The sequence below is a fragment of the Centropristis striata genome, chromosome 23 (assembly GCF_030273125.1).
Source record: "Centropristis striata isolate RG_2023a ecotype Rhode Island chromosome 23, C.striata_1.0, whole genome shotgun sequence".
Taxonomy (NCBI): Eukaryota; Metazoa; Chordata; class Actinopteri; order Perciformes; family Serranidae; genus Centropristis; species Centropristis striata.
In genome coordinates, this window is record NC_081539.1 from 19,682,414 (window position 1) to 19,708,998 (window position 26,585).

Genomic DNA, 26,585 nt, shown 5'->3' on the forward strand with positions numbered 1-26,585 from the left:
GTATTAAACTCCAATTTATGACATTTACAGTTTTTATTGCATTCTCATCATATACAAGGACATTTAATAGTGTTTTGTGTGCATTTTTCAACTGGCTAACACCATAGTATCAGTGACACACAGTCATGGGGACACCTATGTACATGAGCTGTGTTCATGCTCTTTTAACGCCATAAGCTACTGTGTGACCTATGAGTCAATGTCAGGTTTCCAATGAAGGGGAATGGATGGAGTGTCAGGGCTGTGTCAGGCCTTGTCATCGCTGTCACTGGGGTTTGTTACTTCATTAAATTGAGTTATTGAAGACATGACTTGCCAGGGACATCCGAGTTCCAGGGCTGCAGGCGACCGACTCAGTCAAGTCCAGGTTCCAACACAGTCAAGACCAAGTCAAAATCGACTCAAGACTGCCAAAGAACCTTGTACATCTCACATAAGAACAGCCAAATTCCAAAAAAAGGTTTGACGCTTTCAAAAATGTGATAAACAGCCTACATTTAATTGAATACAATAAAAATACAAGATATCTAATGTTCAAACTTTTGTTTTTTTGTAAATATATAAACTGTATTTGATGCATTCTGTTTTTATTTACACAGTGTCCCAACATTTTTGGAATCAGGGTTGTTTAGCTCATATATGACACTAGTGCAGTGCCCATAGGAAGTATGTATTATATAGTGGGAAATTAAGTAGATTTTTCAATTATGGCCAAATGAAGTTGTGTGTGAAAGTGGGATGTACAATGAGGTGTAATACTCTTGCCTAGTGTTAATATACAAAGTGTATATTGGGAAATACATGGATGTACATTGATATATAAAGAGACACAGAAATAGTTATTTTAAGAAAAAGAAACTTAATCATTCAACATGGTTAGACATATATATATATGGACACAGATATAGGAGGGAATAAGTTTACATGCAACACAAACCGATGGATGTGATTAACAGAATTTGAACACATTACATGCAGAGCACTACAACGTCTGCAACTCCATAAAACACTTGGTACGCACACCATCCAGACACATATACACATTGAACATTTGAATATTATTGGAAAATCGAACCTTGTAGCGCATAACTCCAAAAGATAGGTAGGCTAAATAGACTTGCAGATGAGATGAGTCAGGGTGGAAATCCAGATTGAATTGTGTTACTGACCAGGTGTAGGCCTATCACACAATGGGGCGGAGCTCCCTTAAAAGGCGTCTGATCGGAAACAGAGCAATGCTGCAACACGTCCTACGTAAATAATGATATTTTGAAAAATGAATTAAAAAATCTTCAAAATCGAGGATGCACACCTTCGTGCCATGCGCAAGCCACATACGAAATCTTAGGTCAGTCTGACTAACGGTCAGAGAGATATGTACCGTGGCCCTGAAGTGCAAAACACACCAGCAATTCACACAACATGCCAGCAATTCGCCACAACACGCCAGCAGTTCGCCACAACACGCCAGCATTTCACACAACACACCAGCAATTCACACAACACGCCAGCAATTCACACAACACGCCAGCAATTCACACAACACGCCAGCAATTCGCCACAACGCGCCAGCATTTCACCAAAATGCACCAGCAATTCACCAAAACGCACCAGCATTTCACCAAAACACACCAGCAATTCATCAAACCGGAAAGGGATACATATTGGACACTGATCCTCCTCCTGATTGGTTCCTGCCGTCATTCACTTCTCCATAGTAAAACCAGTCGCCCCTATGTAGTGCGCCCGTATTGTGATATTTATGGTAAATTCATTGAGCTGGTCCAGAGCGAGCTGACATGAAGGATAAACACTTTGCAGTATAAAACTGTTACCTGCAGAGAGGAGATGAAGTGTTAACTTTACATGGACACTCCACGTGATATAATCAAATTGCGTCGCGCCGAAAATGTATTTGTTGTGTCGGCGAAATTCACAATACAATGCCCTTGTATATTCATTCATTCATTCATTCATTATGCCTCTCCGCTTATCCGGACTCGGGCCGCGGGGGGCTGGAGCCGATCCCAGCTGACGTTGGGTGAGAGGCGGGGTACACCCTGAGCAGGAGCCGCTGAACTGGCGACCCTCTTGCTGTGAGGCAAGAGTGCTAACCACCACACCACTGTGTAGCCCAGTAAATATTACATTACATTAAAAAATAATCTGTTTCCAATCAATAATTCCAGTCTAATACCGGAGGACCTCGGGTATCTTCTCACTTACAAACTCACAGAACGTGTCACTGTGGAATATCAGAATAAAATGCCCTTTGATATTTACTGTACAGTAATTATCCAAGCGCATTTTATTATGAATTTCGCCGACACAACAAATACATTTCCGGCGCGACGCAATTTGATTATATCACGTGGAGTGTCCTTGTGAAGTTAACACTTCATCTCCTCTCTGCAGGTAAGAGTTTTATACTGCAAAGTGAAAAAGAATGACAGTAAAGTGTTTATCCCCGGCTCAATGAATTTACCGTAAATATCACAATACGGGCGCACTACATATATAGGGGCGACTGGTTTTACTATGGAGAAGTGAATGACTGCAGGAACCAATCAGGAGGAGGATCAGTGTCCAATATGTACCCCTTTCCGGTTTGATGAATTGCTGGTGTGTTTTGGTGAAATGCTGGCGCGTTGTGTGAATTGCTGGCGTGTTGTGTGAATTGCTGGCGTGTTGTGTGAATTGCTGGCGTGTTGTGGTGAATTGCTGGCGTGTTGTGTGAATTGCTGGCGTGTTGTGGCGAATTGCTGGCGTGTTGTGGCGAATTGCTGGCGTGTTGTGTGAATTGCTGGTGTTTTTTGCACTTCAGGGCCACCGTAGATATGCCCTAGACACACACACACACACACACACACACACAGACGCTTCTTGCATTATAGATAGATAGATAGATAGATATTGATATATAACCATACATGTTTGCAGTGTATAGTCAGACACAGGACACGGGTGCATTTATGTTGATCAAAGAGTTAAACTTTCTGCTCTTCTCATGATTTTATTTGTGATTATAACACATTTCTGAGCCAAATGGAATTTAGATGTACAAAACAGTGTAGAATGAAAATGTAATTTTGGTTAGATTATAACCACCACCTACTCTGCCTTCCCTGTACATCATTGATGACTCTGACTATAAGCTGACAGGCAGTTATGCTTTTACGCAATGAGGCATTTTGCCTCCGTAGCTGGATTCTGACTGCCCTGAACATCCTGTAATGGATGAGCCATGTTTGCCTCCAGCAATAGATGCAATATCATTGTTATTCTGTGTGTCTTGTGTAGCTGCTGAGTGTAACTCACAGTATGTGCCTGGCATGCTTGAATGCATGAGTGCATGTGTGTCTCAGTTTATCAGTGTTTTTGCTGCAACTCCTCCTGGTGTTGCTGCACTCTGAGTGAGTTAAAACGCAATAATTGCTAGAGCAAAACACTTTTAGATCTCCTTTCATGTCCCGGTAATCTCCCAGGTAGTCCGGGTCATTCAACCTCTGCCTCAGCTACACCTGTCCAGCTGTGATAAATCTCATTCCTCCACTCAGCTACCCCCCCCCCCCCCCGTCTCTGTCTCTGTCTCTCTCTCTCTCTTTTTCCCTCTAACTCAACTGCTACAGGAAACACAAGGTGACCGAAGCAAGGACATAGTGATGTGATTTTCTCTCAAAAGCCTCTCTCTCTCTCTCTCTCTCTCTCTCTCTCTCTCTGTCTCTCTTTCTTTCTCTAAATCCCAGAAGCCTGACTTGTGAGATTGTTTGCTGCAGAGTGTTTTGTGTGCACATGAGCATATGTTTTGGCTCGATTGAACATTAGTGCCTCCGTGTACATTTTCCTGTAACTGCAAGATTACACACAAGCTTCTGTCTGCACACTTCCACCTAAGATTGAAAGAAAAATGCCTTTTATCGGTGAGAGCGCCTCAGGAAATAATAACTGCTCTGGAAATGAATGTGTTGGGCTTGAAAGGACAAGACCACCGTGTGGTCTGGACTCCCTGTGGTGTAAGCTGTCCAGATATCATAAATAGAGTATTATGTGTGTGTTTGGGTGTTGAGAGGGTGAGATAATTGTATTTATGAGTGCTTCTATTGGGTTATCTGAGGATGCTTGAACATCAGAGAGTTCACTGCAGCTCAGAGCAGCCATTATAAGAAAGCTTTGATACAGGGTTAAAACCATTTTACCAGCATGCAAATTGACTTTGAGATGAGAAAATGCAAGTTTTTGGTATAGTGTGGTATATTGTGTACATTTTCCATTAAAATGTCTTAAAAACAATTGGACATATATTATATATTTTTTCTACCACTGTGTTTTCTGCCAGAAGTTGTCATGAACTGCTGGTTTTTCAGTTTTTAGCTACATTTCTTTGGTCTTGTTTTTTTTAACCAGTTGAAGGATGTTAGTCACTGGATCTTAAGTCAGAGAAATAAGTTGAGCAAATGCTGCTGAACAGCGTCAGAACAACACAGATTTGTTAAACTGCTTTATTCAGTGTTTTTACAGTTCTTAATCACCAGTAGAGGAGGACACCTCTGCAGATAATTCAGCTCCTGCAAAAACTCCTGAACATGTGGCTCTTAAAGCGGCAGTTGGTAACTTTTTCATAAAGACGTTTTGTCATATTTGTTGAAACTGTCACTATATCTTGAAAGTAAAACATGAGACAGATCATTTTTTTCGTCCCTGTCTCCTCAGAATTGAATTTCCAAGAATCCATTGCACCTGAAGGAAAAACAACCAATCAGAGCCGAGTGTTCTCAAACTCAGCTGTCAATCAAGTCAATGACTGCTCAGGAACTGCAGTCAAACTGTCAAACTAAGCATAGCTGATCAAATATGCATCAAGATTCTTTTACTGCCTATTTCTCACCTCAAATGTTTCCAGAAACATATTTACCTGTACCTGCCCATTTTCAAAACAGTTGAGCACACATTATCAGCAGAGAGGGCAAGTGGAGAGCTGCAAGAGGTCCCACTATACTTCAAATTCTGGACTTTTTTTTTCCTTTTGCAGTTTCCTGCAGACTTCAGTGTTAAGTTTTCAGAGGAACAAGCTGAGCAAACTCGGCTCACATCACAGCCCCTCCAGGATATCCTTTTTCCACCAAACAGTGTCGGAGAAACAATGTTTTATAATTTCTGTTTGTTTTGGAGAGGAGGAGATCTCTGCAGATAATTTGGCTCCAGGTAAAAACCTCCTGACCAATTAACACTGAAGGAATCCCAAACAGGAGAAGAACATTGCAGATGCTAACCACATTTAAACTCTGTCCTTTTGAATGTTTTGAGAGGTCCCATAGCAGCAGAAAATGTCATATATATTTCATTTATATTGAGCATTGAAAGAAGCCTTACATATACAGTATACAGTTAATACTTGTATATATACTGCAGTTCTTAAAACGCTGATATTTTGGAAATATGAGTTGCTGTGTTTTCAGTGTGTGCTCTTACAGCAGGTTTGACTGCACCACTGAAACAGATCCAGGAACTGTTTCCCAGGTGGATAGGTAGAAAAAGTGAATAAAGACATTTTCATATTGTTTTTTATGGATGTGTGTATTTCAGGTGTGAGCGGCCTGCAGCAAGCTCATCTTGCCTGACATGCACTGTGAGGCACAGTATGAGTGTCTCTGTCATGTTGACTCTATTGATTTGCCACCCGCACTGTATTATCATAAAGCCAATATGCATGTCTGTCAGCCGTGGGAAGTGCATTAGGCTGGCTGCTTTCTTATCAACACTGATCCGTTAGAAAACATGGCTTCACGGACAATCTGGCAGGACCATTTTTATATATTTTATTTGTTCTTTTCTAGCTTTTATCTATCAAGCTCTTATTTATTTCTCTCCTCTTTACATTTTTCTCATTGTGTCTTCCTCATGAAGCTCTAATTTGCAAGCGCACCACTGCTGGATTTACTGGTGAATTGAGGCACTTATTCAAAGTGCACTTAGCTCTGATAAAATGTGCTGCCTCCCTGCTCTGTCATTATCGGTCGTTGAGGGGCTCAAATCAAAAGTGCTGTGCAGTTACAAATACCCTCCTTTCTCAGGCTGCAATCAATAGTTTTTCGTCGACATCCAATACCAGATATTCTGCCTTCTCTCTCTCTCTCTCAAATCACCTCTGACAAAAGCTGCTCTCCCTGGACCTGAAACTGCACCACGGTGGTGGGTGTCACATAACCATCAGTCACACTGCAGCTGTGTGTGTTTGATTCTGTCTCTATATATGTATGTGAAGTCGACATGCCCTCCTCCTGCTGAGTGTGTAACGGATTGATTTTGTGTGTGTGTATGTGAGAGAGTGAGATGATGAGTGTATGGATGTGTGTGGGTGTGTGGTGTAATGTGACAAGTGTCAAATCTGTCATGAACCCACAGAGACTATACCTACACACACACACACACACACACACACACGCACACACATTAAGGTACAGCAGGTGGGCTGTGGCTGCCAGTCAGACTCCCTCTGAGTCTAATAGGGATCTGGAGTCCCGGTCAGTGCAGGAGCCCCCATTGTGTCAGAACCACAGCCAAACCCCCATCCACTGTAATCAAATTGGCATCTCCCAAAAATAACTCCCTCCTTCTCTTCTGCTTGGTTCAGCCCTAATTATTTCTCTCTGTCTGTCTCATCCGTGTTCATTGCTCTTTATTTCCCCTGCATGCAGCTCTCCTCTCTCATCACAGGGGAATTCAGTGAACGATGCTCTTCTGTAGCTCTGCGTCTTTGTTGCCACAGAAATAGCCACTCGTTCCCTGGCGGCTATCCCTGGCCTCTTCTTAATATACATCCGAACATCCTCTCGCACCCGGCATTCACAGCTAATGTGCACTACACAGCATATTGTGAAGCACAATTGCAGCTAATATTATCACTGAGTAGCGAGATAAAGGATCCCAAGCTGCTGATGTAGATTAAGATTTTAGGAGGATTTTAAGATGCATATTGTTTAATTTTTAAAAATGTGTAACTATAACTGTGAAAATGAATCTGTTATGTAAATTTCCCAGAGGTAGGCTCTTTGTACATATAAAGTTTTCAATTTAAAAGCTGTAATGAAAGTTGGACTGAAAAGAAAATATAAAACAATATACAGCCCCAATTCCAAAAAAGTTTGGACATTGTCCAAAACGTAAACAAAACAGAATGTGATCATTTGTTGTGATATTTACTGGAAACTGTACAAAGACAATGTATTTAAAGTTTTGACTGATAAACTTTTGTCCCAACTGTTTTGGGATCAGGATTGTAAGTATGAGCGGTGATTCCAGGTTCCACGCCAACACAGACTGTTTGATCTGGACCTGAGTCAATGGTATCTAGACACTGAAAAAACAGTAAATTATAATATACACTGACCAGCCACTTCATTAGATACACCAGTTCAACTGCTCGTTAAGGCAAATATCTAAACATCTAATAACATGGCAGAAACTCAATGCATTTAGGTAGTAGACATGGTGAAGACGAGTTTAAACCGACTCGGAATTTTGAAGAAAGGTGATCTAAGTGACTTGGTTGTTGGTGCCAGACAGGCTGCTCTGAGTGTTTCAGGATCGGCTGATCTACTGGGATTTTCACCCACAACCATCTCTAGGGTTTTCAGAAAATGGTCTGAAAAAGAGCAAATATCCAGTGAGTGGCACTTCTCTTCTTGATGCCAGAGGTCAGAGGAGAATGGCCAGACTGGTTGGAGATGATAGAAAGGTATTAACTCAAATAACCACTCGTTACAACCAAGGTCTGTAGAAGACCATCTCTGAACGCACAGCACGTCTAACCTTGAAGCAGATGGGATACAGCAGTAGAAGAACAGAAGATTATGATCCTGTCTCATTGGATAAATAGTTTCTTGAGACTGTTGAATACTGTTATAGGACCAGAATTGGCTGTATGACTGAAAACCTGTTTACTGTGACCAGACTTGTTACAGACCCATGCACATGTTTGGAACTAGTTGCACCCCCTATTGAGCAATTTCAAAATAACTTTACGCACGTGGTTCAACATTATTAGGAATCATATCCTGCAAGTTATGTAATGATTCGACACAATATTTCTGATTTATAATGGGATTTGTGTTTTGTGAAACTTTAGGGGAATGTTTCAGGGTCGTATTTAAGCATGCAGGTTTTATAATGCTTGGCCCATCGGTTGTAGAGTCTATTTATGTGTCAAGCCACACCCTTTTCAAGGTCAATGGTCAGTCTTTATAATGTGATCGTTCTTGAGAATCTTTGTCCAACAGTTGCTACATATTGGACCAACAGTTAAGTAGATGTCAAAAATGTGCTTTGCAGAAAATCTTGTCAGATGGACTTTAAGCTCTTGAAGCAACTTTGTGAAATGACTAATGCTGTGTTCCAACACCCATACTTCCCGTACTTACTATACTTAGTTTGAGTACGCAGGGTGTTCCGATTCCGATCGTGGCGAAAAGAAGTGTACCTAAAGGACCCGGATGTTGCCCTTATAACGGTCAGAACGTTGAGTGTGGAACGATGTACACTATACACACTCAACGGCCGCCATCTTGACTACGTAGCGGAAGAGGTGGAGCCAGGCAGAGCCGCTCAGCTCGAAAAAAATGTTTGTAATGGCGGCCGAAACAACAGCGGAGCATTGTCTGTCTAGATAACATTGCTGACGACGCCGGCACATTCTCCACATTTGCTGCGTTAATGGAGCCATATTGCCGGATTGTAGAAGTAAAGATTAAACAACACAAAGGATAATTTTTTCGCCGTTCAAAGCCGGACATTTTTCACGGGTGACGAACCGCGGCGGCTGTCGCAATCGTCATTTCCGGTAAGTGCACCACGGAGTATTAGATTTGGAACAACACTCACCTGCTGAAATCTGCGTACTTAGTAAGTGCGGATAGTGTACTGTGATTAAGTGGAGTCATGGAAGTATGGGTATTGGAACACAGCATTAGACTTTTCAGAGTTGACCTTTTAATTATAGCGCCCTCAACAGGCAGACTGGGGTCATATTACTTGGGCAGCACTTCCACTCATTGCCGAAAATTTCATGTGTTTAAGGTGTACCATATTACTGGTATTCGTGCATGAGCACAGAAACAATAGACATGGGCATCGGTTGAATCTCAGGTATTATAGCTCCTGCCTCACTCCACACTCATCACTCCCATACATGAAACACACTGCAAATGTTCACCATATTGCAGACTGCCATTGTCTCCTTGTGGCAGCCTAACAACAGATTGACTCTCCATTCACTACAAACAGTTCATTCCCCTCGGATGGAGGCGCTGGTGTTGGATGTGTGCTCAATAGCCGTTGCCATTCTCTCCCTTTTTCTTCCCCACTTGGCGTCCTTCTGTGTGGTTGACACTTAAGCCGCATTCTTGGGTACATACATTGGGTTTGATTTTTCCTGTGTGAATAGAGATTATTCAGCAGAGGAAAGAACAATCTGCAGCCATTAGTTTGACTCGTATAAAGGCTGCTAATCTGAGATATGGCTGGAGAAATGGGTTGAAGGGATGAAAGGGAGGAGAAGTGTCACGATGGAGCTTCAGTAGAGTGTTTGATGAAGTGAGTGACGGGGATTGAGATATGGATTAAAGGAGAACGCACGAATGAGAAGAAGATTTTGATTTTGAGTCCATCATATAAAAAATATACCTGAATGAATACTCTAAACGCAACCTTTTATTCGTTTTTTGGGGTTTTTGTTTTTTTTTAGAAAATGTTGACCTCAGTTTGCCTTTGTGAGCTGTGTGAGCTTATGTATCTGATCGGAGGTATGAAATTTTTAACTTTCCTATTTTGCCATTACAGAGAAAATCATGTGCACTGCTCCTGTTTCAATTTTCTGGAAAATAACTCCTGCATATGCCTCTCTTTGAATTTAATCTGTCAATAATGAGTAATTGGCGGGTCAAAACAATAATACCAGAATGCAAAAATGAATTCCCTCACTTCTAAATTATCTGAGCACCTTGCTGAGGTAGCAGTAAACCGTCCTTGCACATTATTTTCTCGCCCTTTTTAATCTCTCCCTCATTTTCCAACATAGTTGCCACGCAGGCAGGCCGTTCTGATTGGAAAACGTTATCAGCGGAGCACACATTTGACTTGGATTGTTTCCCAAAGTGAGGGCTCATTATTGGCCTGTTGGATAATCGTCGGCAGCCAAAGTTGGTTCAGAGAGAAGTCTCCCCATCGCCCCGAGGCTTAATTCTAGCTCGGGGTTCATATAGAGAAGAGAGGAAATGGTGGAGGAAGAGCGATAAAGAGGCTTCCGACGTATAGAACTGTAGCTATAGCTGGAGTTACAGGCTTGGATTAATGGCAGCAAATGGGGGACAGAACGTGCTGAAGTACATGATGGAGAAGAAGGTGAGGAAATGATAGCTATTGAGCTTGATGAATTGAAGTTGGAAGAAAGAAAGGAAAGAGTTAAAAGTGAGCGTGACATCTTAAACCAATGGAAGTGTGATAATCTGCCTGGAAGCTGTGTGTAATTGATTCCTCTCCTGCATATAGCCTTTAATAATTGCACTGACTTTGCTGCAAAGCTGTGGGTAAAGCCTACATTAAAAATGTATTCAGCCATGTCAATATTAACTCTATCCAGTATATGCTTTAATAATGATATCACTCAATGTGTGCACTGACTGGACGAGCCGAAAATGAGCATGGGTGCAGTGAAAATCTTGGCAGATTTGCTCAGACAGGGGAATTAGTTGAACACAGTGTTGCAAATGATATAGATGACTGCAGTTACATGATGACATGTTAATTAAGTGAACTCAGGTGATTGGAACATTAATAATCTTTTAGTCAATTTAGTATCAAGTCTCAGATGGACCTGAAGATCAGGAGCACTTCTTCTGTCTTTCTCCATGTTTCCTGCTTCATGGTGCCCTATGGGGACAGCACTATGACTCACAGAAAGGTCCATGTCCCCATGTGTCTTTTATCTGTGTGCATCCGTTCATGCATGCATGTCTGTGTATATATGTGTCTTTTCTTCACATAGTGTGTTTACTAACATGCCTCTTAGCTCAGTGGGCTGGAAAGCCTGCAGGGTTGATGTGATGTATGTGAAGAGATAGAGCAGGTCTTTATGTGTGCTTGGTGATGCTGCAAGAATGAGTCCCTGTGGAAAACTTACCAAGAGGGTGTAGGGAGGAGGGGCTCCAACCTCAGGTATTGCTCTTATGTCACAGTTCTCTTATATATGTTTGCAATATATACACTTCTTATTTGGGATCCCATACATACAGAGCAGGACGGCTGAGAATATATATATATATATATATATATATATATACCGATATTCAGGAAAATATTCGATACTCGATACCATTTTCGATACCACAAGGATAAAAGCAAAGACCCCAAAATTTAACAGAAATATTTTTATTAACAAGAAAAATGCAACATGTAAAAATTAACAGAACCACTGGTTAAATATTTATAATAAAAATAGTTGTGCAAAAAGAAACTGCAACTATGATAACAAGCTTCAGATATTCGATACTTTTGAAAATGAGTATTGTATCCGGATACAACGTTTTAGTATTGATACTTTTTTGAGTATCGATACTTTTGACAACTATATTGACAAATATATATATATAACATCATCATGCAGCGGGACCAGCTTTTGCGGTTGCATGTCACACATAAGACAGAGAATGTTCTGACATTTAAAGAACTGAATAGTTCTGGGATTTATTCCTGTGGTGACATTCTGTGAGATCTGAGTGTATGCTTGTGTGTGTATGTGTGAAGGAAGAGCTATCTTCATTTCAAGTGAGAGAGAAAATGAGAGAAGAAAGGAGAGCAACACCAGCAGCCGCATCTCTGTTGTGGTCACCTTGAGCTTCTCATAGCTGCAGAATAATAGGCAGGTAAGAAAAAAGAAAGAGAGAAGCAAATTGTGCATAAAAAGCCTCTCCTGTGCTACATATTGGATGTATATTGAAGATGAGACAAAGGGAGAAGTGGAGAACCGAGAGAATAGAGAGCGAGTCTGTGATTCCTCTTTATTCATGCAGTGGATGAATAAACCACACCAAGGCCACCACAGAAAAATGAACATGATTAATAATGTATGCTGTTTAAATTAGCAACATTCTTTTACAAAATACAGAAAAAGTTTGAGCTCGATCTCTTAAACTAGGTTTTTATCACAGTCAAATATATAAATAATAATGGTTCTCTGGAGTTTTAAAAAGTTTGTCGAAAGAGTGATTACAGACACTTTTCCACAGTCTGTTGGTCACTTTGGTCCAGACTGAAATATCTCAACAACTATTGCATGAATTGACATGAAATTTGGAAGACAGATTCATGCCCCCTTCAGAATCAATTATAATCACTCTGGTGAGTCTCTGACTTTTTGTCTAGCGCCATCATCAGGTTACATTTTCAGTTGTCCAGGACTTTGGTTTACGGTCAAAAATCTTGAAACAAATGACATTCCTTCAGGCCCAGCTATAATTTGTGTTTTAATGCTAATTAAACACATTTTAATGTGTTAATAAGCTTTATTAAGATGTTTAACCCTTAACATCAGCATGTAAGCATTTCGCTCAAAGTACCACTGTGTCTTAAGTACGGTCTCACAAGCTGCTGGTGTTGCTGTAGACTCTTCGTTTCCTATTTAAACTATCTATAGCACATAGTCTAAAGTGCATGGTGTAAGTGCAATCAGGGAATGTCCAGCTTACCTTAAGACAAACAACCCAGGCATAAAGTAAGGTGTAAGGGAAAAGGGGTTGTAATAAGTCTCTTAATTAATCATAGGCGTGTTTGTTGGGTGTATTATCTCCCATTTCCTTTAGAAGCCACATTCGCCTGTACCTGGCAAATTGCTATTTTAAATGGCAGATTCAGAAAATTGGAAAAGCAAGTAGATCCCCTACCTCGGCCGTCTCCCAACCCTCTCACCTCCTGTCACATCAACAGCTCCATTAGACTACATATGAGCAAATCCAGAGATAACCTTTTAACCTGAGGAGGGAGAGTGCTGCTGCGTTATGAACTCGTATGTAGTTGCATTATACTAATAAATCAAATTAATACTGTGCCATTGACTTTAGACCGGGCTCTTGTTGGCCAATTGCACAATCACTTTCTGCTGCCTCCACATAGTAACAAAGCCAACAATGAGCCTGAACACACCTCATTTTAGTACCTAAATGGTCGTTGGAGAACAGTAATGACAAATAAGTCTGCTATTATCCCACTAATACTTCTTGCATGCCGTAGCCCTGTAAAGTATAATAATGCAGCTTTGATGATAATTGCTGACCTCTCATCATTGCACCCTGTACTGTATCTCCTGATTTATTAACTAACCCTGTGCAAATGTACTATTATTCACTTTCTCTTTAATATATAATGCTATTCTGGGTCTATTTCCTTATCATTAGTTCTTTTGTACTTTGTGAAAATTCCATTTGCAATTTGAGTTCATTTTTTACTTTCTTTCCTACAGTCACAGTGAAGAATATAAAAGTATAAAGACCATAGGCTTACTGTAATGAATTAACTGATTGCTGAAGGGAACTCATGCCCCCCCCCCCCCCCCCCCCCAAATTGCCTTTGAGGTGGCATAAAGTAAATTTTGTCTTTGAAGACTTAACTTTGTGTTTCTGCTGATGAATACATTTTTGCATTTATTATACATTTGTCTTTGTTGTCACAGCACTGGAGGACATATTTGCATTAAATATAAATTTAAGTAAAAGAAGATGCTGATAGATGCATGAAAATTACTTCCAGACAATGTTTCTACAATAAATAGGAGCAAAAAGGTCTATCGCCTCACTGAGTAACCTGCAGGAGTTAATGGCAGAGTCTTCCAGATGTCAACCAGGAAAGTTTGGAGAAAGATGACAGGCTGCAGGGATTATATCGCTCCATCATTTCAAGTCACTCAGCCCTTCATTTCACAGGCGGCGCTGGTCGGAGAAAATTACCTTGTTGGCTGAGTCTCGGCTCAAAACTCTCCAGTGTTGTCAGAGATATACTTACACGGATTTTCTGGAGTTGGCCAGAAATGCTATTTGTCAAACCTCTCATGGATGAGAGCGCAGTTGCCGTCAAATAAGTTGTACTGTGCGGAGCGAAAGAGACTTTAGCACACATCATCCTGGCGAACTGTCTATAGACTTCTGTTGTTGCTTTATCTTCCTTTTGCCTGTTATTGAAATGTTTCAGGGATGTAAATTGATCGAGGGATTTTGTATTTGTATTGTAACCTATATGAATATATTCCTGCAGCTGATTCATCTATAGTCAATATGATTTAATTTCAGCTCGGCTCAGCGGCCTACCAACACTTGCACCTTGATCAACAGCTTGCCGACATTCCCAATAGCCTGGCTCCAAAAACTCTACCTGAAAATTTATGGCCCACGTGCCAGTCTGCCACTGCATTGCAGAGGAGAAAGAGAGTTGAGATTGTCTACAGTGATTCTCTCTGCTTCCTCCTGGAGCTGGCATTCAAGTTGGATGAACTGTGTAACTCAGGCTTCACCCAGTTGGGGTCCAAATGCAAATTTTGCGCTTGGATTGAGCCAAAATTTGCTCCCGTTCTCATTGCTTTTCCTCACCCGGGAGCAGATAAGAATTCTTCCAGCTCTAATGCGCACAGGGTGTAGGAAGATAGAAACACATGCATGCACAAATGACACACACTCAGGCACATACACACAGCAGAGTGTGTTAATATGACAACAGGAAAGGATCCCTACGATCCCTATAGACTTAACATAGTGAACGCGCACACACACACACACACACACACACACACACACACAGATCTACACAGAAACCATCCTCTTCCCACTTGAAATTGCCCACTTTCAATTAAAAGCATGTTAAGCTCTTGGAAAGCCCTCGATCAATTCACAATTACCGAGTGCATCTGGCTACTGTACACTTGAAAATGCAGATCAATAAAAACACACATGGACACACTTAAACACTCACTCACTCACTCACTCACTCACTCACTCACTCACTCACACACACACACACACACACACACACACACACACACACAGTCCATTCAGACAGGTGTGCTCCCACTTCTATCTGCTCCGGGGCTGTATGATTTACTGGTGTAACAGTGAACAGTGGATGCTGGTGTTGTGGGTTTTCCACTGCAGCAGGCGGATCAAAGCACTGATCAAAGACTCTCGGCTATATTGTATGCTCATTTTCTCCAGGATCTCCTCCTCGACTACACTAACACTGGGTTAACAATACTCCAACATCCTTTCTGCAGTACACTACCTCCTCTTTGTCTTTCTTATTGTAGTGCATGGCTCTATATTCAGGAGGAAAGTCATACTAAATATAGCAAAAAACACATTCTCTGCAAGTCAACTTGGGTATTGTATATCCTCTGTTTTTGTTGGGTCCTCCTGTGTGCATTGGTATATCTCTCTGCCACTGAATAGTCCATGTGCAGAGCATAAAAATGCCCCATGTGGTGTTAAACAGGGTTTGATTTATAACTTTTCAGATTTTAATAGTCCCTCACTATTGTTTAATAATTACTTAATTTTTTTATGCATGTAGGTGGATGGCACTGCTCTCTTATTTTATTTATTAGCTAGTTGCACCAATAGTTATTTGGTGCATCACAAAACTCAAAGGTTTGCAGTATTATGGCTTAATAATGGAATATTTAATTTGGATATGCTTATAAAGTTTTATTGTTATGATTGTTATTCTTATGAATATTCTTTGTTTACAAATTTGGCTGAAAAAAAGAAAAGGGAAAAAAATCATAATCATGTCTATTGATTGACTTACTACATGTTTTTTGTCTGCCTGTCTGCAGGATTTCGCTAAAATCGCTGGCCCAATCATGAAACTTAGTGAAAGCGTGTAGCATGAGTTAAGGAAGAACCCGTTAAATATTAGAATAGATCAGAATCACAGAGTGGGTACACAAAGTGTTTTGCTGAACATTGTGAGATGTTGCTGCATTCATGTGATGTCAGAATAATCTGAAAAATTAGCTCTCTATTGTATTTTATTGCTCACCTGATCCATTTCCTTTGCTATTTGTTGTCTTAGCGTGTTGTTTTACTGCTCTAAGCAATAAAATACAACACATTTTCTTTTGAGCATCCATACTTTTTCCACATTAGGACTTAAAACGACCATCTGAGGAGCACATGGATGCACCATTGGCCTGCAGGCTCTGTGTAGTATAACTCTAGTCTCCAGTCTAGCCTTGTACACCCAGTGATGAATATTCTCATGCTACCACTTTACTGCCAGCGCCTCAGGAGGAGAAATGTTGTTGTTTTTTAAATAATAAATCATTTCCCGCATTCATCGTATTAGTGTTGGTTTAGCAGTTTTGGTCTTTGAGCTGTTTTTCCATGCTGTCTAATATAAAGATATGAATTTGGTTTAATCAGTCACAGGTGTTCCATTATGTGGATGGAGCTACACACTCGTATAGCCTCAGAGGCAAACGGGAGATTGAATCGTCTCTTTAGACATTCAACTAATTAGCATAAAACTACATATTGTAAACACAATAGTGTTTATTTTGCACCTAAGCTGATTCATCACATTGCTTTTCGGTTGGGAGTCGGTCAGCACTGCATCAGTTTTGAGAGCTGTAACTCTGAAGCACCGCACGGAGCAGGAGAACAGCTGCTGAGAGGGTGATACATCATTTAAAGAAACTGCAATTGTTTTTTGTCTGGTGGGTCGGGCTGCAGCTGGACCTCAAAATGCCATTATCTTGATTAGAAATCAGCCCATAACATAAGTCAAGTTCACCTGGAAAACTCAGTTTGTCTGTTTGTCAGCTGCAGAGAGAGAGGAGAGAAAGTAAGGGGCAGGAAACATGAGTGAACTCGGGGGAAAAAACTACGTTAATATATCGTTAGCACAGGGAGAGAGTGGGAAAAGGAGAAGCGGGGCATACTTGATTGAAGATGAGAGAGCTAAGTTAATAATTCTTCAGCACAAATAATATTTGCCAGGAGTGACAGGCAGTCAGCAGTACACTGCATATCATTAAATCCACAGAACATTCTCCTGCCCGACTCTAAATCACAAAGTGAATTGGTATTCAGCTGTGTCCCCCTCTTAAACCCACTGTACCCTTCACACACACACACACACACACACACACACACACACTCATCTACATAATCAATACTTTTTAATTCAAGACTTTGGTTTCTTGTAAACTTTCAGCATCCAAAGAACTTTGTTCTTGTTCTTAATTTGTCCAGAGCTCCCATAATACATCATGTTGACATTAATGCAAAGCTTGAATAATTAATTGTCTCATAAACATGTTTCATGAGGCGCCGTGCCGGGGATGTTAACACACAAAACAGATTGTACTGCGAACATGCATATCAGATGTGAGCAGCTTTTATTATGTTTCAGTGGCGCTAGAGTTAACCTTGCTCTGTATTCTTGTTAAACATTTAGCAGGTGCAGAGGAGAGAAAATTGGCTTTGATCTGTAGTAAGTCACAATTTTTAATTATCCTCACTTTCCCTGCTTTTAACAAAACTGCCGACTCTAATTAAGTCTCAGTGCTTTTTTTCCTTCTGGACAGTTCGATTGAAATACAAGTTAATTTCCTCGTTTCTGGGCTGTTTGACACATTATGTACAAAACGGATCACTTAGCTATTTAGAAAATAATGTGCAGATTAATCAATAATGTCAACAATCAATGCAACCTTAATGTTGAGCCTTATCAAACTGGTAGTTATACAGACTTAAAAACGTGGGTATTGAATGAATTATATTTAACAGAATGGCCGACCTTGTTGAATTAATAAAAATGTGTGTTTTTTTCCCTCGACTTGAAGATTAAAGTATGAATGTTAATGAGTTTAACTTCATTAAATGAATTATGAATCACTTGATAGGAAAGGTGCCATAAACCCACACTGTGTGTGCGTGTGTGTGTGTGTGTGTGTGTGTGTGTGTGTGTGTAGTCTGCTGCCTCTGATTTTTTTTTTTTTTTTTTTTTTAAAGATATTTTTGGGCCATTTTTTGGGCTTTATTGATAGGACAGAGTGAAGGGGGAGACAGAGGGGAAGACATGCGGGAAAGGGCTCCGAGTCGGATTCGAACCCGGGCCGCCCGCTCACGAGGACAATGCCTCTATGGCACGCGCTCTACCAGGTGTGCCACCGGGGAACGCCCCTGCCTCTGATTTTTAGATTTAGATCACTCCCTCGTTCACGTATTCACTGCTTCCTATATAATAGACCATCAGTAGTTTTACTACTGAGCAGCAGGGAATTCTCATTAAATCTGTTATTCACACATCTTTAGTACAACGTTTGGTACCAATTTCTTGAACTTTAATTTTTGATCACGTCATCAGCAGAGGGAGTTTGTTAAGAAATTATAGGTGTTTCAAATAATTTCTGAGTACTTTAAGGAGCCCACTTTGGTTTAAAAGCTGAGGTTTTAAGTTCATCTTAACTATAAACGATACATTTCTGTGTGAGAGTGAGAGTGTGTGTGACGTTTGCATGTCTTGAACCATTTATCTGATCTGCTTCACACTTGGCAGGTATATTGCTGGAGACCTAAGAGACTGCAGTGTTAATTGTGATGCAACTTTACATTTTGGTCAGTAACTTTTGAACTGTCAGTCTCTGAAACACAATTCAGGGACATAATCCTTGCCCACTTGCATCCAGATAAACTTTGTACTATTTTTAATTGTGTCCGAATCGTTTTCTATCGCTTCCCCTCCTTGTCGCCAAACTTTGGTCTAAAACATCTCTAGACATCATCTAACTAGAAAGGAGGGAATCTCTGTCTGTGTATGTATGACCTTCACATATCTCAAAAACTCTTCATCTGATCGACTTCCCACTTTGCACACTTTGCGAGTGTACTGCATAGGACCAAAGGGAGTGCATTGTCCAGTGTGAAGTGGATCAGATGAGCAGTTCTTGAGAATGCTAAGCAGCCGTATCACAGTTCACAACAAAGCTGCAAGCAGCACTTTTGAGGGCCAAGTAAGGAGCCTTTAAACATTTTATAGTTTCCTTGGGGCCAAGAAATTGACCGACTTCCAAGTGGCCGTGCACACAAAACAGACACCCCCCATGATTATGCAGCAAGCCACTCCAAATGACACTTGTTCTTGTCTTACAGCAAGTGTGAAAACAATCTTATTACAAGATCAATTTAATAGCATTTTTACAGCCTTAATTCAAAGGTAACTACCAAATATTTCAACATCGTCACCTGAATCCATGTTAACTGTTCAATGCATGGTAAGAGTTAAGTATAAATGCTTGTTAATGTAACACATTACTAGAAGTCAAAGGTGCACTTTGCTAATAATGACTGACTACGGTTTCTTCTTATGAGCTAATCGTACCTCACTGCCACCTGGGTGACCCACATGTATCTCCAGTCACGGCTGCTAGATGAGCGCAGGTTTTCATGTCTCATTAACAGAGATGTGAGTTAATGGGGAAGGACGCCAGGCATGACAAACCCCCCTTGTCCTTGGATATATGTGTATATTCGCCCACTCATTTAATTAAATGGTCCAAGCTCGCCGCCATAACTGGGCTGTTCATTAGACCTGTATCACAGACATAGGGAGGCGAAATGGAACCTGATCCTAATCACGGCCGAAGGAAATGATTTCCAGGCGATGGCTTCTTTGAGTTATTAAAGTGAATGTATGCTGCGTGTATTTGGTTTTGGGTATATATATATATATATGTGTGTGTGTGTGTGTTAAAGTGAGGCTGCAGCTCAGAGAAGGAGAGTCTCCGTTCTGTCGCTCGGAGGTTGTTTAGATTCTTTGATTTGATTGGGGGCCATCGTCTCCCAGCAGCTGTGACCTTACATGTGCAGAATATATAATCTCCTTTTGATCATCCTGGTATATAGCTATCAGTATCTACAGTATGCATATGCCAACCGCTGCCCTTCAACCCTCACGCAGCCCCGCCCATCCTCACATGACACTGTGTATGAAATGGTTTGTTCGTCTTGTTAATATGCTGCGTCTAATGATGCATATGAAAAGCAATCAGTGAGGCAGCAGAGGATCTGCTTGAGGAGCAGCGTTAATAACTTAGGGAAGCAGGAGATTGCAGTGCCCCCGCTGGCTCCACAGACACACGTACAGTACACTTACACACAGGAAATACACAATATGCTGCATTCAGCACTCAGTTTTGCTTTACACTTAATTTTCCATGTATGACTTGGTGGTTTAGTTGAGATTAGGATGCCTGCACATATTTTCGGTGTATTTTATCTGTGTCTTGAATGCATCACTGAGGTTTTCTTGGCATATACTGTACATGGCATCTGCTCTGTGTCCGTCTAGGATCAGTGAGAGCAGTGTATGCTGTAACCTGGTCGTGTGTAGTGTATAGGAGAGCAGCTTAAATAATTTACTTCCCACCCATTCGAGCCGAAACGCACTTTCACACCTTCCCAGCAGCAACAGCTCCATCCCTGCATCTCAGCCTCCGCTCACGCCTAATGACAACTGATGGGTGATAGTGTAAACATGGATAAATGTGTTACTTAATCTCTCCTCCTCGTTGTGTATTATTTTAAATATAATTGACGCGGCTGCACCGTGCACTGATGATGAAAGGTTTATGATATAAATGCAAAACATTACATAATTTATTGCAGCCTCTGCTTATGGTGCATTGCTCAGTCAGCGCAAATCCTACAGAGGAAAAACCCATGTACATAATTTATGTGAACAGTTGAGTACAGGCCTCGGATAGCAAAGCTGCTTTGCTGGTTAACACACTGATTAACAACCTATATTATCCAGTCTCTCTTATTCTTTTTTATCAGTCTTTGAATATAAAACGCCTACTTGATATCTTAATCTTCTTTAATAGACTGAATATAGAGGAATCCACTAGAGCCTGACCAATGCGGGGTTTTTGAGATCAATATGTATTTTAGAAGGGAAAAATTCACCCATTATGGCAGTTGATATAGTGAATTTTTGTTCTGGGATTAAAATAGACCTTTTCTATGTGGATTGTGCACCATTTGACACCAGTTTGATAGTATACAAAGGCTCTCAGAAGGTTGTGTGGAATAATTACTTAAAAATAAAAAAATATATAAATAGCTACATTAACATCAGAACTGTGTTCATTATTAGTACATTTTTGACCATTTGAATGAAGAATATATTTTTGAAAATAGCTAAATATACAGTATATTCAGCATTAGTCCATTGCTGACTATTTAATTAAAGAATAAATTAAATAAAAAGCAGAATAAACATCAGTATACTGGTATCAGGCAGTTGCTGTTCATTAAATTAGAGTAAATAAAAAATAAAATAATTGCTAAATAGCACTGTATATTCAGTATTCAATGATACCCGTAGATGTTGACATGTCTGTGATGGGCTAATAACGGCGGATAAAGCTACCTGATCTATACATTCAGTAGGGCTCTAAAATTTCAAAAAATTAAAAAAAAAAAAAAAAAAGTTGGAATATCAGCTGTGGCTGTGGATTTTACATTATTATTTTTTAAACAAGCTTTGGTCAAGTATTTGAGTCTATAATCCTAATAGTTCATTAGTGTAAACAATTCTCTGAGGCGTTAAGATTACTGAGACTGTGCTGCTCTTTGGTGCTCCTCTATTGCTGTAGCTCCAAACTGTAATTTTTGGACTGAAGCCCGAACAGCTCTCCAGTACGACTGTGGAGGATTTTCAATCAATGCTGTTTTTCTCTCAGGCTAGTTTGTGTGTGTTGAGCATGAGAGTCTCCAGCAAGGGACCCCCAATTTGGCTCTATTTATGCCAATGTATTATCACCATCCTCATCCTCGCAGTGCCTCCCATGCCCTAATTAACGAAGATACAATGCTTTTTTCATTTGAGGATGCGGAAAACGTGCATGCCGTGCTCTCCTCAGCTGTGTTCTGACTGATGTGGGCAAACAAGGCATGACAGGTCCTCCCAAATTGAAATGTCAGCCATCACGTTAATTCCACAGAATCAGTGTAAGAGAGAAAAGGGGGAGCGAAAGGGGAGAAATAAGGAGTGCGGAAACCAAACCCACCATGACCCCTTTTGCCCTCCCCCTTCTTGTGTTAATACCCCGCTTTTAATTTTTCATTTACCACAGCGTCCAATTATTCCGCATCGCCATCCTCCGCCGTTTCCACGTTCTACCTCTCGACCAGACGCTTACCACCCTCTCGCTCTCTCTCCCCCTCCCCCTCCTGTCCTCTCTCTCTCCCTCTCTCTCCCCTTCTCTCGGTTTCAGTGAGATGAAGCAGGAGCTGGCGGAGGAAGGCAGCAGATGCTCCATCCTCTCCAAGCAGCACCGCTTCAACGAGCACTGCTGCATCCGCTGCTGCGCGCCCTTCACCTTCCTGCTCAACCCCAAGCGCCTGTGCCTGGACTGCCAGTACAACGTCTGCAAGACCTGCTGCACCTACAGCAAGAGGGACAAAGCCTGGCTGTGCTCTGCATGCCAGAAGGGCAGGTTAGTGTTTTCACACACATTCACATACACGCCGGCGGCGAAGAGGACGGGAGAGATTAGGGGAATGACAGAGGAATGAATGGGAATGAGAGAAGCTGTGAATTGGGAAAGTGGAGACTGCTGAAGTAGATAACTGGGATGGATGAAAAAAAATTGGCATTCATGGGGGGAAAAAGAAGGGATTGAGAGAGGAAGAGTATTGAGGGAATATGGGCACTGAGGAGACAGATGTGAGGGGGAAAAGTGAATGAATGAGAGGAAACGCTGGACTTTGATGGAGTCAGCGCTGCAGGGACGGGTGGTTTTAAGATAATATTTCATTTAAGTTTCAGCTATCCAACTCTTATATTCATTTCTAATCGAAAATTATTGTTTCGAGCATCATTTTCCTGCCTGTTTAACAGTCCTGTACAGCAAGGGAGAGAGAAGATGAGACCATTAAGGGAGTCTGTAATGAAAACGGGGGTAAAAGAGGGGAGGTCATTGAGAGAAATGTGTGTGTAGTCTAAGTACAGTAATGTGGGGTGATCTGACAATACACTGCTGGAAAAAGACTGACACAGAAAAATGTTGACACGGCAAAATGAATAATTTTGCAGTTTTTGTCAAAATATTTTTAACACTCAACTCCAATTTCTAGCGGGAAATCTTTGTTTTCTTCATCTTTTTTTCATTCTGCTTGTTTTCAGTCCCCAAATCACCCCCCTGCTCACAAACTAGATATCAAACAGCACACATTTATGATTTATTGAACAAGAGAAAACAATCTGAGGGAGCGGAGGAGGCAGGGGATTGCACTACAGCTGTATGAATTTGCATGTTTGTGTGTTACGGAGCTGTGTGTCAGTTAAGGCTGTTTACGTATGCATGTCTGTCCAAAGCCTTGGGAGTTGTTCTAGTGCCCCGACTCACCACTGAATGAATATTTAGCTATCTATCTGATTGGGCAGCAAGGGTGGGGTGTTGGAAATACTATAGGGTACGAGTGTGTGAGCTGGATTCATAGCAAAATCAATCGTGAGCTTGGAATAATTGATGAATATGCGTGAGATGTATAAATATAACTGTAATGTGTCAAAAATGTGGCATAATTGCTTTTAGTAGTTTTTTCTTCCCTAAGCTGCTTTTAGTGCCAAAATATATATAATATGATACTCCACAGGTCTTAAGGTGTGATTTAGTACCTTTGTGGTGATATTTAGAGTGCAAAATCATAAAAAGGACAGACATACAGGTGTGTCGATGGTGTATTTTCTCCCTGTTTGTGTGGTGGAGGTGGACAGGATTGCAGAGCACCTCCACTTGGTCTTATTTTTTCCCTTCAACCCCCCCAGCTCTGTCTCTTTTTGTCTTTCATTGATTTTTAGCTGCACGGTGTATTGAGTTAGACCCGCTGCCCTGAGTCCCGGTGAACGAGACAGGAGGGAGGAGAGGAGGGAGCAGGAGAGACGGCGGAGAGGAGGAGGGAAAGGGATGATGGTAGTCAAAAGAGGTGGCAAGCTTTGCATCGATCATCTCTTCCCTCCTTTCCTTTCCCTCTCTATCGCTTTCTGCGTGCGTCTCTGCCTCGGGCTCAGTAATGTTCTCATTAGGGGTTTAGACTGAGTCACAGATGGGCCTGATGTCACAACATTGCTGTCTACCAGCTACATATAAATACAGCACTTTTCATTAGCGCATTAAAAGGGTTTAAATCTGGTTTTAGCATGAATTACTCTCTCTCCGGGTGGAGTCGTGTCAGTTGGAACAGTGATTTACAGCCTGCACGAGTGTTGAGCTTGAGGCTAGAGGAGCCCTGAACATTATTTTGGAAATGGCTATTAGTCTACTGTTGGAGTGGATGATTGCAAAGAAAAAGGAATTGATTTGATGCTAAATAGACTGTAACTGTTTGGAAATAACTGCGGGGCCAAGGGATGCTTTCTAAAAGAAGAGGACCTGTTTAACCCTTTGAGATCCAAACAGTTTCAGGGCGTTTTTACTCCTGTCACATTTTACTCACTGTAGCTTCATTTTTTACAGCAATATATAAGCACTGCACCTCTATGGAAACTGCAAAGTCATGGCTAGAATTGGGCAGAACTCAAAAATGTCTTTTGTGCAATATAATGCCACAAAGTGTATAAAAAAATGCAAGTTGCATTGCTTTGATTATTTATTTGTTTATGTACTGAATTTTGAAGAATTTAATGTTTTTTAATGGAACTGGTTTGTGCAAATGGTTTATTTTTGGCTAAATTTGATATGAGGTGTGCAGAATGAAGTTATTTTGATGAAATATCACTATTTTAAGGTCAGATTCCGTTTTTCTTTCCAGCTTGAAGTATGAGTCACACATGATTCATTCTACTGACAATCCAGTGATAGTTTCAGTTTTTACAGTTTTCAGCTGTGATAAAATAATATCATTTAGGCAAAAAAAGAAAGAAAAAGAAATTATGCCCTTCAAACCTGCCAACAAGTTTCAAGGCTCAGAGGGTTAAAGTGGAGTAATTGTGTAGTAAATGCAATGCTAATTAAGTCATTTGCATGTTAATTTGTAAGAAAAAATACATTATTATTATTATTATTATTATTATTAATAAATAAATGATCAGTCTAAGAAAAAAACATGTATTCATTGATGATAAATCAGCTCATCAGGATCTTCTCCTGATGTCAGTGTTTTTTGGCTCTTTTTGTGCTGTTTCTGAGGGAATTCTGCTAAATGCAAAATCAATTCGTGAAAGGCAACAGACCGCCAAATGCTCTCACTCACATGCACCGGCTGTCCATCAACATTCACAGTGGCACGGCCACGCTGCTCACAGGCGTGATCCGTCCAGGGAAAGCAGATTTGTAATCATCGCACACATGGACACACTCAGAGGCTAAAGTCACCCACTCACACATGGGTGCACGTAAGAATGTCATGAATGCATGTACATGGAGGCAGACGCATGGCTGCAGGCAAACAGACGTGTGAGCACTTACATCAATTATATGTCGGTTAATTACATTTATGAGCAGCTGAGATGGACGCTGTCGGTGATTGGTCGAGTGTTTCAGTTTTTGTCAATTGATATGAGATGTTTGCGTGTTGATGACAGATGGTGTGTAAAAAAGAAAAGACTCGGTGAATCAGCAGCTTTGTCATAACACCTTTCTGGTCTTGTAAATCACACACACACACACACACACACACACAGCAAACACAGCTTTCCCTCCTGAGCAAGTGGGACAAGCATGACCATTTGCAGTCTGGTAGAATTAACAGCATCCTCAGCCCATGGTCCACACAAACACACACACACACACACACACACACACGCTCTGCAGGTAGTCACGCACACACCACGCATCGGTGATTCAATGAGAGAAGTCAAAACATTTTTAGTGGAAACTGAGAAGTCATTTTTTCTTGTTTTGGCTTCACTCCCGAAGCAGTGGGGAGAATGTTAAAGGGGAGCGCAGGAGATGAAGAGAGATGAAGGTCAAGAGTGAGGAGAAGCGGGGGAGGGCATGAGGATGGAAACAATTAGGAGAGGGAATGACAGAGGAGGGGAGTACTTGTCCCAATTATCTGAGAGGGGAAATGCCATTTAATTCTCCTTGTGTTTTGAGTCTTGCATCAAATTATTTCTCCTGCCATTTTATTTCCCTGCTTCTTCCCATCTTTTTCTGTCTCCACACATACATTTTTTGTTCCCTTTTATACTCTGTCACGTCCTCCGTCTCTCTACCTGATGAAGTCTCTATTTTCCACATTTACATTTGAGCTACTGCACCTCTCTGTGCTTAATCTGCAGAAATGGACGGCTCTGTGCCCGTCTATACAGTCCTCTGGGCCTTAAATGATGTACCTATATATGGTGTGTGTGTGTGTCTGTGTGTGTCTGTGTGTGTGTGTGTGTGGGCAGAAATAGCAATACACTTAAGTGACAAACTGTTCTTACCACTTTATGGCTTTCATAATCTCATCCTAAAGCATGACTGCAAGGAGATTATGGCATCTGCTGCAGACATACACTGTCCTGTAAATATACATACAGAGACAGGAGAGGCTTAC

General features: G+C 41.0%; 1 protein-coding gene across 1 annotated transcript in view; it reads left to right on the top strand.

Moving 5' to 3' along the window:
* Positions 1-26,585, top strand: part of myripb (myosin VIIA and Rab interacting protein b) — a 137,561-nt gene that overhangs the window by 35,319 nt on the left and 75,657 nt on the right. The window contains exon 2 of the mRNA XM_059326786.1: positions 22,316-22,537. Coding sequence (XP_059182769.1) covers positions 22,316-22,537 — 222 coding nt within the window. The remainder of the gene's footprint in view (positions 1-22,315; positions 22,538-26,585) is intronic.